At 39.2% G+C, this 13,102-nt stretch overlaps 1 protein-coding gene across 1 annotated transcript; it reads right to left on the bottom strand.

Moving 5' to 3' along the window:
- Positions 1–244: 244 nt before the first annotated feature.
- On the bottom strand, positions 245–13,050 carry LOC103464012 (membrane protein FAM159A). The gene is made up of 3 exons (XM_008407806.2): positions 12,792–13,050; positions 10,096–10,232; positions 245–3,659 (listed from the first exon to the last, which is right to left on the bottom strand). Exons 1-3 carry the CDS (start codon positions 12,971–12,973, stop codon positions 3,472–3,474), a joined length of 507 nt encoding a protein of 168 aa, XP_008406028.1. The 5' UTR covers positions 12,974–13,050; the 3' UTR covers positions 245–3,471.
- Positions 13,051–13,102: the final 52 nt, after the last annotated feature.

The following is a 13,102-nucleotide window of genomic DNA, read 5'->3' on the forward strand; positions in this document are numbered from 1 at the left end:
AACACAAACTTTTTGAAAATTAGATGCTTGTCTTTCAGTAAGTAAATATAAGACCCTTGATATGTTTTGGGTTCACATTAATTTATATGAAAATTTATGACCAAACAAAAAAGATCTTATTTCATTTCTTTCAAATATTGCATGATTAGTGGATTGTTAAAGATGTTAAAATAAAACAAACAAAAATAATTGATAACATAAAATGTTCATAAAGACTCCTTCATGTTCATGACAGGTGTTATGTCATATTTATGACAATGTGATGTCAGTCTATGTCAGTCTTATGCACACCCCTTCAAATAAAGTGTTACCAAAAAAGTATTCTGGGAGGAAATGTGGTTCTGTGAGGTTGCCTAGAGTTCTGTATATCTTATATGGGGTGAGACCGTGGTTCAGAACCAAAATGAATGGAAAAAGTGTTTATACAATGTTTTCAGAAAATAACGGGAAAATAAGAGTATGTGAGGTTTGTGTATTTTTATGGAATACACAAATATTATATTTGTGTATTCCAAATGGACATTACCTGTCCAAAAATGGACAGGTAATTCCCATTTTGATATTACCTGTCTGAAATGGTGTGTTAATGGGTATGAAATTAAAGTAGAAAGGAGGAGAATGGTAAGACGAAGGAACTAAATGGTGCTATAAATTGCTAATTAAAGCAGAACTTACCTGCTACTAAAACTGTAATAATTACTACTTACAATGTTTGTTTAAAAGAGTCTTCCAGACTGAACTTTTGTCAAGACTCCATTTCTTCTTCTATGCTGCTAAAAACAGACAATCGCCAAAGTTCAGGAGACATTTTCTGCTTATTTTTAGGTCTTGACACAAGTTCCTGAGATCTGAAATAGACGCCTGACATTCTTTGGTCAAAAAGCCAACGACAAAGAACCAAATCTTGGTTTTCAGCCATGAGTGAACATAACTGAAAACCTTGTGCATCCACAGCGAAGAGATTTAGAGAACGCATTGAGGCACTTAACTTCATTCCATCATATTCTTCTATTGGTGAGTAGTTTTCTATGCTTGATTCAACAGCCAAAAACTACAATGTGAATGTACATTCAGGTTTAAAAAGGCGCGAAAAACATTCTCCTATCTGAACAAAAGCAACAGTGATAAGCTTATACAACAAGACGCCACACAGATAAATATTTAGCAGCCATAATAACATTTAATACTTACATTTCCCTCAGCGTGAGTTCAATCTTAGACAGCTGCCACTGGTCTATCTATAAAGAGCCCCATTTGTATGAATGATGTGAACTGGTAATGTTTGGGAAAACAGCCAGTTCAAAAGGATCAAATCCCTGCAATTCTGTGTTGCTCAATTTATTATTTTTGAGGGCCCAGATTAAATCAGTTTGCTGAAATGTGCTTACCCTATTTTATAATATCCTTGGTGAAGCGTCTGTGAGCAGTGAAGACACTCAAATGATACTCATACGTCGAATTCTGATTAAGTCCACATTTAGAACTGGGACAGGTCCATTATGGGCATGATTGGAGTTTGTATGTGGGCTTTCTCAGCAGAACTTTTCAGCAGGATTACTAATGCTTCTAAGTATTGGCAATGGAATTTTTGCTTCATTTTTTTCCTTCACTTTTCAGCAACCACTTCTATATTAGCAGAAGAAAAAATGGTCTGCTTGGCACTTACAGTCTGAGCTGAGAGAGTGACAAATGCTTAACATTTAACAAAGACCCATAAGGGAGGGTCTTTACCACATATCATTAAACTACATATCTATTAAAACTGAATAATTTATTTACTTTCTGTTTTGAAATAAAAGTTTGACTGACTAGAGCAGAAACACTTGCGAAAACTCGATACACGTACGTGTAGACATAAATTTAAACATTGCTTAGGTGCGGATTTACAGCATCTGGCTTCTTCAGAATGCCTCAGGTTAATGATGCAAAAGTGGGATTAAAAACATAACAGTTTAGGCTGCTTAAACTGTTATGAATATACCTATTCTGAAAATATGGATGCGTATTTTCATAGTGTATCTGTGTTCTATTTGTGTTCTATATGTAATACATACACAGATTTTTTAAGAGGGTGAAAACATCAGAAATGGGCTGTTCAGACTGCCGTGAAAAAGTTGGATTTTCCAGCTGTGAATGCAATCTGCAAAGATGGAAAAGAGGATCAGTCCCGCCAATATTGTTAAAAGAGAGAACGGTATCGTTCCACTGAGGAATGCATAGAAATTGACTAGTTAGATTAGAGTTGGTGATAATCTGGCACACGGTTACAACAGATGTGCCAACATAGTGTAGGATAGAATGGCTGCATGACAACACTCTGATAACATCATCACCTGTATCCAAGGTGGAGGTGCTGCCACCTATTACTTATTTGATCTGATATTAATAATCCTCACAACAGTCAAATATTGTTTCACTTATTTCATTCCACCAAGCTATTGTGTGCTTAACCTTTATGTGTGTACTTTTGAAACCCAAGGTGCCCTAACAAACTGCATGTTGTGTTTTTTCTAGAGCTTTAAAGATATTAGGCACTTTAATCATCAAAATATGTGCTTTCAATCCTCATTTTCCCCATAAATGTATCCCAATATGACCAAAAAACAAATTTTGACATCTTCAGGTTGTAAAGGTTTTCCTCCTTTGATACCAGGGTTATACAGACAAACACTATCATCCCTGAATCCTTAACAATAGAACTAAAAATACACACAACATTAGAATGGTGTTAATGTTGGTGCTGTTGAGCTAAATATGCGCGCTTGTGTAAATGATGCAAGAGAAAAGACGAGCATGATGTGCTAATGGACTGTGGTTATAAAATCTATTCAGATCTCAAAGAATACTGACAGCTTTTAGGGAAATGAATCTGGATTTCTAGAGCAGAATATGTAAAATTACAGGGTAGGTGGTGATAAACAGCCTTCACTGCTCACATTGGTTTTTCTAAATAAAAGTACAAATAATTAAGAACATGAAGTAAATCATACACCCAAATAAGAGCAAACACACTGGTTTTAAAAACAGCAATCCTAGAAAGGCAAGTTTTCACTTTTCTCCTATTAGAAAAGCTTTCCATCCGCCTGTTTAGTTCTGACAAACTGAGTTGTTAAACAAGAAAAAAGCTCCATCGAACTTTAAATTATTTTTGTTCATTGTTATGGACAGAATAGCTTCCTTTTTTTTTATCAAGGCAGATACAATAGAAACACTTCAATGTTAACTAATTAAACAGCTATAAAACTAAAGCTCAAATATCAAATGTTACCTGTCAAAAATCTGACTTGAAATTCAGGTTTTTCCACATATGGGGGCCACAATAAAGTTTTTGCACTTGCAGTTTGGTTCTGTTGAATTAAATAATGATAATGTATTTGTTGATAAAATACAAACAACAACTCAGATTAAACTATAGGGGCAGAGAAGAAAGAGACATTAACACAAATCCAAAATTTTGAAAAACGTGTCGTCCTATGTAGGGTTCTCCACGTTGATGGATGTGACAGTGGCCATGAAGCAGCGCTGGAAAAGGCGGTCGGGGTCTGGCTGCTGGTTGTCACAGTCTAGCTTGCCTCTCACAAAGTGTTTCCTGAGGCCTTGTGGGCCAGCAGGGGCGCTGCTGTGGCTGGCTCCGGCTCCTTGTTGACTGATGATGGCGTCTGAAAAAATGAAAGAAAAACAAAAAACAAAACCTAAGGCTGGATTCAGCATGAAAGACATATTGCTGCTTCTCCAACAGATTTATCAAAGCAACTTAACCCATTTAAGCTTGAATGGCCTACTGTGAGGAACATGTACCAAGACACGATTTATAATGAGGAAGAGTTAGGCTTGTCCATGACACAAATGGCTCAAAGCCAGTATTCTTGGTGTGATACTGAAAAAGGGGACTCACATATGTTTAAGCTGTGTTTCACAAAATAAAATAATGTTCTTAAAACCCAACTGAGACCGAGATAACATTTTGCACCCAAGACGGAGGCAGCAATAAAGGTTAAACAGTTATTATCAACAACCACAGAATGTCTTAAAGTTTCTTTTGCTACTGGACGCTCAGATTACTTTGTCTCTTCAGATATACCTAACATGTTTCCATGATATGCTTCTTAGTCTGAAAACTGAGAAAAAAGAAAACTTGAAGAGGTGTCACAGATGTTTCCAGAGGCAGCATCAACCAATCACTATGACGACGAACTAACAAAGCCTACTGCTGCTGGCTTTTTGCTTGACGATGTCATTCCAGGTATAGGAAGGCTAGAAGGTCCCTCATCCCGGTCCGTGGCTGTGTGGGTTTGCTTCCTAACCTTCACCGCCTCCATGATCCAACGCTGAGGTCTGTTGTTTCCCCTTTTGATGATCTTGCCCCTTTCCCAATCCATGATGTGATTTTCCCATTTAGTGTGATCCGCTGTAGATGATTTCAAGTTTTCTTGCAATGCCTTGTTTCTTTTATTTGGCTTGTTGCTAGGCTTAGAAATAACAGCTGTCACACCTCTGATGAAGACGGAAGCATACAGTCGAAATGTCAGGTAATTTCAGTATTTAATGACAAAATCAACTTTAAGATTTTATTGCATATAGACACAATTAGTTTTATTGAAATAATAATAAAAGGTGAAAATTCAAAAGGTCTGAATAGATTCTGACTACAGCCCAGTAACCATCTGTGAGACAAGAGGTCAGAGGATTCAAGCCATCTCCAAAGGGAATGTTTCCTAACACAAACGCGCTTGTGTGGATTTTACGAGGCAGACATTGATAAGAAGGTTTCATTCTCTGTTGGCAGGGTTGGTTCCCAGGTAACTGTCTTCTAGGTGGCACAGGGAAGGAGGCCCCGTAATTATTGGGAGCCTCTTCCTTTCAGTGGAACAAAGATGCTGTGGACAGAGTTGGGCCATCACATGGAGAAGCGGCAGTGAGCATCCTGCTCACAGGTCTGGCTCCTTCAGCAGGATTTCGATTGGGGGAATGTGCAGGATTGTCCAGAATATGGTTGTTACAGTTACAGCTATTCACCAGTGGACATCCACCTATCTGTGGATTCATCTATTCACCAATGTTTCTGTGGAAAGCAACTCCAAATTATTTGCAGAAAACTCCTATTCACGGAATTGTGTCTTTATTTTCAAATATCTGAAAATAGCATGTTTACCAATGACTCATTTATTTCCCTCAAGACAAGAATGCTAGGGAAAAAATATTGAACACTTTTCTTTTATCAGATTAAATTTGCAGAGGAAGGTTAACGCTTTACAAAACTCGAGATCTTAAAATGTTCAAAAACTTCTGATTGGTAAATCTCTAAACCTCTTTAAACATTTTACAACTTGCTGAATGCTGGACTTTTATTCAGAGTTACAATCAGTGAGAAAGTGATTCAAAGAATTAAAGTTCAATTATGTCACAATTGTATGTACGTAACAATATGTACGTATGTTTCATTTTCAAGAAAAAATGGGGAAGAATGGCAGCAACACAACTACCAATCAAAACTTCAGACATCAAAAATTAAATGAAAAGACAACAGTCCACAATAATATCCCGCTTATGCCAAATGTAACTTCGCCTGCTTCAGTCAGTTTCTAACAGAAATGCAATTTAAATAAATTACAGCAATTAGAATAATAAAGACCAGACACCGCCCCAGGTACTGACTTCAGTACCTAAACTCTTGAGCCTATTTCGTGAGTTTAATACACAAAAAGTACCATCCATTCTATGGATTTTTGGAAAATCAACCAAAGAAAAGAGATCTTTTATCCTGCGATATCAAGAGCCTTCCTCTTTTAACTTCATAAAATAAAAAAGTATTTCAGTTCTTGTTAATTAATGTAAAAAAAAAAATTCGTAGTGACTTCGGAAGACAAAAAACTGGTGAAGTCAGACACACCGGTTGAAAAGGAGTCACTTGTGTGTCTGAAATTTAACTTAACAAAAAATGATCATAGCACGAATAGAGAAAAATTTGTGATGAAGTTACACTGCTTCCTTTTCAGGAGCCACAAACAGTCAGACATGTAGAAAAAAAACAAATAACCCACAGTTTCTTTACTCAACTCATTCATTCATCTTTTACACATTTCCTCAGGGCAAATCCAGTCCAACATGGGGACAACGTTGGGCTAATTGCAATACCAATAGACAGCCCCTATTAAAGGGCCAGCATTGTTTTTTCCAGGCACATATGCCATTTTCTAGCACAATCAAGTAACTATGTTAACTTCAGTTGTTAAAAAATGCTACTTATATCAAAGAAATTTGTCTTCATAATTTAATGCTTTAAAATTGGGCTTTAAAATTTGTAAAGAGCAGACATCCTGCTCTTTATAAAACTCCACCTTCAGGAAGTCATCACAACATGGCTGCTTTATTAACCCTTTAACAATGTCTTTACCAGCCTTTCACTGAGAAGTAGCTGCTAAGAGCTAGTCTGAAGGAGCTGAGTGGGGCAGTCCTGGGTGAGTGCTGTTCTATGTAGTAGAAGCTCAGAAGCTTGGAAACTGTAACTTTGAGGAGGAGCTGAGTCTTGAAGGCGGAGCTAGGTCCACCCAGGCTTTTTGCACAGCTGAATGGTCGCCATGGAGATTAAAGGATTTCTCAAACATGCATGAAAGAATCAAGGCAACGCTTCAGGAATGTTTTTGATGAGGAAATAACATAACATGATGTAAAGCTTAAAAAATTGATTGTACATAATACTGCCCCTTTAAGCCGCTTCACACAGACGTGTTGTTTTCTACGATCTTTGTGTCCATATCCATAAACTCAGAGCTGTCTTTGTTTTCTTCTGGATGAAAGAGTAACACAGTTTTGTGTTGAGAACCAGGTTTTTCAATGGCAATCCATTTTCTTCAATCATCCCTGATGTATCCAGTACACAAACAGCCAAACAGATCCCATTCTCCTTCAAGAAGCCGATCTTCTCTCAGTGGACCTTTTGTTCCAACTGTGCACATGATGCTGGCACATCTACTCTTCCACAACAAAGACACTTTGTGCTGTCAGAATTGCTTCTTTTACTTTCACGTTTTGCTCTTTTTATTCCAATGAAGTGACATTTGTAGCATCTGTAGTTCCCTTTAACTAAAATGAGGTTGTGATCTCTGCTCCTTCACACATTTATTTAGGTTTGATAAGGGAGCATAGTTGGCGTTTCCAAATAAAGGGAAAGTTAGGATAATTTTTCTCTTAATAGAGAATAAAGTTGGTTGTTCAATTTCTCCTGCAGTTTGTAGGGCACCTTTTTGGTGACTACTATACTCTATCTGTGATGTCCAACTCATCCAGGTAATGAACCCCTTCCATGTCACTGGAGCATCCTCTAAGGACATGGCTGTGCTCCTGAAGCATCATCCCTTTTTATTGGAGGCTGAGAGAAAACTCGTTCCATGGAAGCATGGGCAATATTCTGCTAAATAATGTTTTTGCTTTCAGGATTGAGAGACTGATGGGCTCGCCCATCAGACCTCAGTTCCAGAAGATAAAGTCAACCACTCAGTTAATCTTTATTGAAAACCTAGCTTTTATTTTATTTTTTTTGCTAAAATCGAAGGCATTGTGTTGCATCCTCATTATGTACAGCATATAGTTATGATCCTCATTTCCTGAGCTGTGATTCATATTTTGAATGCTTTCATTTTATTGTAGTGTCCTCTCTCTGTTATTATATTGAGGCAGCATAATACAACATTTATTAGATACAGACACAATGTATAGCTAACGTAACTCCCTCTGAATGAAGAGTCCAATAACCGCTTCCTTTGATGCTCAAGTAATTCATCTTTTTCTGCTGCTGATTTCTCATGCTGTTTTTTCTTTGCTGTTTTTTCTTAACTGATACTGCATCAAATTCAGAGGAGGAACAAGACGGTGCTGGGTTAAAAAAGAGACACTGAGATTAAAAAATGCCTTTCATTACTTCACCACGTAAAAACATGATTAAACTAAAAATGATTGCAATACGTGAAGCTGCCACACTCTCGTCTATGGTACTCAAGCAGGTGGGTGAATAGCCCCTAATTAATTATTGAATGACATATTGATAAGCAAATAAGAAAACTATAAAATTTGAAACCTAAATGAATGAACATCCGACAAATTACTTTAACGGCTCCTACAGAAACGTCTACGGACCCAAACAGATGTGAGTCTTCATGAATCAAGCTGGTGTTGCAGAGCCCTGTTTAAGCCTCGAGTGGAATTCAACAGGACTCATATGGAGCATTTCATGTAAAATTAGTGCCAGGAATCTTCTGTTCATTAAAGTGAAATGTTAATGTGTACATATCAAACAATACACATAGTAATACACAGCGTGATGGCGGTGATGGTGGTAGGAGTTTGAGCTACACTCGGTGGTATGCCGGTTTGGTTTCTGGGCAGCTTGCCTGCCCACAGCAACTGTGGCTACAATTCAGTAGCTTGTCGTCATCAGTGTGAATGTGCCCTTTACGATTTTGATCTGAATAAAAGGCATTATAAGTAAAATGTATTATTTGTATGTGAATAAGCTCCCTCATGTGATAAGTCATTAAAGATCATGGCAGCGACGGATGTACATAGTTGCATGAGATGTATTCATAATTCAGCCTTGGCGCAAGCAATCATCATCTATCAGCCAATCAGAGGAGACTTCAGCATCTTATTCAGGTGTTGGAGCAACAAGCTCCGCCTACCTTGGAGTGGCTGTGTTCTGGGGACATTGTATTTGGCTATTTTACAGAGGAGATGCGGATTCAACATATCTGAATGACACGCAACATTTTCTGAACTGTGTGATGCACAGAACTCTGGTGCAGCTCCAGCTGTACATTGTCTGAAAAAAAACCCCATCATCCTGCTACCACTTCCTATCTTCTTCTTTGTCGTTTTCGCCAGTAGTAACTTCCAGTTGTTGATCATGTGACTCATGAGATGCGAAAAATGTGTTTCTTTTGCAATCTTTCTGAAATGCGATACGGCTGAAAAACCAACTCACTCTAGAGCAAAAGCTTTTTATAGAAAAACTTTAGTTTTTTCAAAAGTAGCGTGCCTCCACTGAGCAAATGTATTGTCATAGTTTTAATTTGCACTATTCTATGGATAATGGAAATGCATCTAACGTCTGTTTAAGGTCTCTTAAAACCATGGGTCATCCCTAGTCAAATGTACAAAAGTGTATCTTTGGCCAGCTAGTTACACAAACAGACACATCAACCCCTGGAGCTGCCAAGTCAATTAATCCAAACATTTTCAGAGTCTAAAAACTCTAAAAATGGGCAACAACCAGTTAAGGCACATCAGCCTTTTAATTTTTATATAAAGCTGGTTGACAACATTCATATTCAAGAATTCTTAGATTGATTGATTGATGTAAATCTGCATCCAGCAGCCAGTCATTTACTTTCTGTTCCTGCTTCATTCTTTCCAGGGTCAAAGAGGTTACAGAGTTATTGCTAACACCACGATATATTGTCGATCGTGCACACTGTCACACGGCAACCACTAAACCTGTCATGCATGTGAGTTTGGAAAAGAAGGAGTCCGGAGAAAAGCCCCACAGGCACAGGAATATTCTGCAGTCTGATGCAGTAATGCCTCAGGTGAGACTCAAACTTGGAATATTTCTCCTACTTGGTTGATGCTGCTTGGATTTTATTTGACCTTGTCACAATGGGCTTATTGTTAGAATTTCAATCACTCTCCTCTCACCAATTCTAAACTGAAATCATGTTTAAAGCATTTCACTTATGGAACTTAGGTAAATTTAGTTTGAAATATCGTTTTAAGCACATTCCACGAGTAAGACGCCTAGAAATGCAGAGATAATCCTTTACAGCTCTATAAGCTTCACTGAATTCTCCCCAAGATTATTCAAACCCCAGAGGGATGAACGCTGTGGGGTAACACTTAATGTCAAGTGTGTGAAGACAGACAGGCTAAAACTATTGACATTATTCAGTATGATAAGTTTAAGGTCTTGAAAATACATTTACAGCCCAGTCCGTCTTTTTTTTGCCCCCAACGCTATTGTCAGTGGACTACTGAATAATTTAAAAGCATTTCAATGTTTTAGTAGACTGGGCCCCACACAGACCCTGCATCTGGAGACATTACCTGGTGCTCCAAGGGGCAGTCCGCTGTCCAGACCTCTGGGTTTGGTGGTGACAAACAGGTAGCAGAGGACGCACAGAGTGATGACGAAAGCAAGCAGGACCACAGCTGCAACGGAGAGACCCACAAGAGCTCCGAGGCTGCAGGGCACAGCAGAAGGAAGCTTAGAGCAGAGAACAACAGAGCGGGGCTAGAAGGTTTTTCTATCTCCGCTCGCAGCTGCAGCACTTCGGCTTTCTTCTTTTCCAATTTTGCAAAATAAAAGCTGCAGGTGTGTTGGGTAATTAAAGCTGACAACTTTTTTGTCTGAGTAGCAATGATAAGACAGAATCTGTTCTATGATGAGAAAAATAAAGCCTGCTTATTTTTAATTAGATCATTTCGCGAGATTACCTTCATATTCTGCAAATACAAGAATGAAAATTAAGTCAAGAAAATCAGCCAATGGGAAACATGCTCCAGTTTAAACCCAGAGACTCAGAGCTGGATGTTAGATTCTGATTAGTGTGTCCATTAAAACATGCTGGATAATTTGGACTGAATGTGCTGGCTCTGTTGGTTTCACAGTCCGGACACACATACACACACACATACACACACTCATACCAACCGGCTGAGAGCAACAGTCATTCAGCAAAAACTGAGCTGAAATATCTGCGCTCATAAGAACATATTGAGATTCTGGTGAGCTTCCCAGGATATACATTATGCAGCATTAGAGTCTACAGCGCAGCCACAAGCTCATTACACATAATGCCACATAACGATGCATAGTGGCCAGCATACACAGACCAGAGCCAGTAATTCTCATGGACCTCAGAGCTGTTGCACAATCAGGCTGGGGCTATATTCATTTCATAAATATAGAAAAGTAAATGTACTCAGTGACTGCTCAGCTCATATACCATTTTCGGCAAATATGTTTTATCTACAGAGCGACACGCAGCTCAGCTCCACCTCCCTCACAGCAGAGGCAGACACCTGGATTGATCCATGGCTGCTTCCGTCTGCGTGGGCTGCAGGTGTGGAATGAAATAGCAACATGAATTACTACTTAACATGTCTTTGGGAATGTTTTCACAATCTGGCAATAATCATAACACTTCATGGAGTCTGTCTGGCAGCAGCAGTCTAACCTTCAAGGACTTATTCTATCTACAACTGTGACCTTAACATGTTGATTTTGTGGAATTACGTGGATCTTAAGGCACAGAAAACTTTAATGCAATTAATCCACTTTTTTTTCTAACATACATACATAAAAAGTTTCCAGAACTTTTGTATTCACACATTTCTGGTACGTCCATAAATCTGATGTAGAACCAACATCCACAGCGAACAGCAGTGATGGACGACAAAATCACTTCTGACTTGTGGATTTGACTCTGAAACGTCTTCAGGGTTATCAAAAAAAAAGACCAATGGAGAGACCCTGCAGCTTCCTTATGGGATTAGTGTACCCTCCTGGTTTCTCTGGTTTATGAAAAGAAATTAGAGATGAAACAACTATCGAGAGTTTAAGAGTTGATTTAATACATGTAGAGTGTGAAGGGTAAACTGACCCCATAAAACCACTTGTGGTTTTGTTGTCCATATTTGCGGTGGTGGTGTTGGTCAGAGGGCCCGGTGGGGCCAGGGCCTGGCAGCCTCCCCTCTCAGACTGCCTCAGGGCAGCTGTGGCTACAATCCAGTAGCTTCCCATCAGTGTGTGAATGGGTGAATGTAGTGTGAAGCGCTTTAGGATCCTCTGGAGTTGATAAAACTCCAGGCATTTACTTCTCTTGGTCCATTGGGCGTCAATGTCTGCTTCAAAAACCATCTGCTGGAAAATCGTTGTGTTCAAGTTGTGCTAAAAGGAGTTAGCCTACCAGTGAAGCTATTCAAGCCTAAAATAGCATCTCAGTACTAAATATGTAGCAGCAACACAGAGTCTATAACATTAATGTCAGCGACCACAGTGAACATTTCTGAAGAAGTTCATGAATGACCAGGAGTTCCTGAAACTCTGGAAAGATGAATGGATAGAACAGAACTTTGATCCGATCTGATGGTTGGTATAACAGACTAAAAACAAAACTCTGTTGTTGAACTCTATTTGCTATTTATTCAATAATTCAGCAGCAAATTAGGCTTTTTCCTAAAATAAGCATTTTAGCTATTTTTTTTTATTAGCGCCTGAATTGCTATTAATTGAAATGTATTAATTACAGACTGCAATTAACTATAATTAAACATTTTAATGGAGTCTCACCACTAAATCAAACTCCAGTGTCAACGTGATTCTGGTCTTATTACCGGTTTGTCAGTAGTCTGAACACACACTGAGATATCTCAGCACACACATGCTTAATTAAAAAACTTGTTGAATAGCTGCTCTTTGTTCAGTTCATTATTAACTGCGCCTCGTTTATTTTACGCTTCACTGTTTGAACGTTTTTTATCAACCCAGAAGCAGTTCCGCTGTTATTATCTGACATAAAACAACAAAACACGCAAATTCATCAACTCTGCAGGCTAAATGTCAGCAACACCTTCCTGAGCGAACCAGAGGTGTTCAGTTCAGCCAGGTCAGGGAGGAACGCAGAGATCAGTCTGCTCCTGAAACATGTGGGCTGCTGCTGCTGACCTGAGCAACAGGCAGTTTATCACCTCCTGAACCCAAACTGAGCTCCACCTGCACAGTCACAGGGATCCCTCACCTCAGCCACCACATGTATCCATACTCGTAGGGGAAGAAGCTGTTCGGGTCATCACAGCAGTACTTCAAGTCACTGAAGCCGCAGCAGAACACCGCCGTGGACTCGCCCCCCGCCTTCGGACACGTGAAGCTGTCCACGAACACCTTTTCCCTGGAGTGGTAACTCTCGCACAACGCGCTCATGTCAGGCGCACAGGACGCGCAGCCGGCCAGCGGGAACAGACTGCTCTCATTCCGCCCTGATCCAGCTGCTGCGGCTGGGCGAGAGAGAGAGAGAGAGAGAGAGAGAGAGAGAGAGAGAGAGAGAGAGAG

This window comes from Poecilia reticulata, linkage group LG4 (assembly GCF_000633615.1).
Source record: "Poecilia reticulata strain Guanapo linkage group LG4, Guppy_female_1.0+MT, whole genome shotgun sequence".
In the NCBI taxonomy this organism is placed as follows: domain Eukaryota; kingdom Metazoa; phylum Chordata; class Actinopteri; order Cyprinodontiformes; family Poeciliidae; genus Poecilia; species Poecilia reticulata.

Excerpts from the sequence above, each read along its gene's own strand:
- LOC103464012 (XM_008407806.2), bottom strand. The coding sequence starts at position 12,973 with ATGAGCGCGTTGTGCGAGAGTTACCACTCCAGGGAAAAGGTGTTCGTG. Across the intron at positions 10,233-12,791 it reads GGATACATGTGGTGGCTGAG|CCTCGGAGCTCTTGTGGGTC; the intron begins GTGAGGGATCCC and ends TGTGCCCTGCAG. Across the intron at positions 3,660-10,095 it reads ACTGCCCCTTGGAGCACCAG|ACGCCATCATCAGTCAACAA; the intron begins GTAATGTCTCCA and ends TCATTTTTTCAG.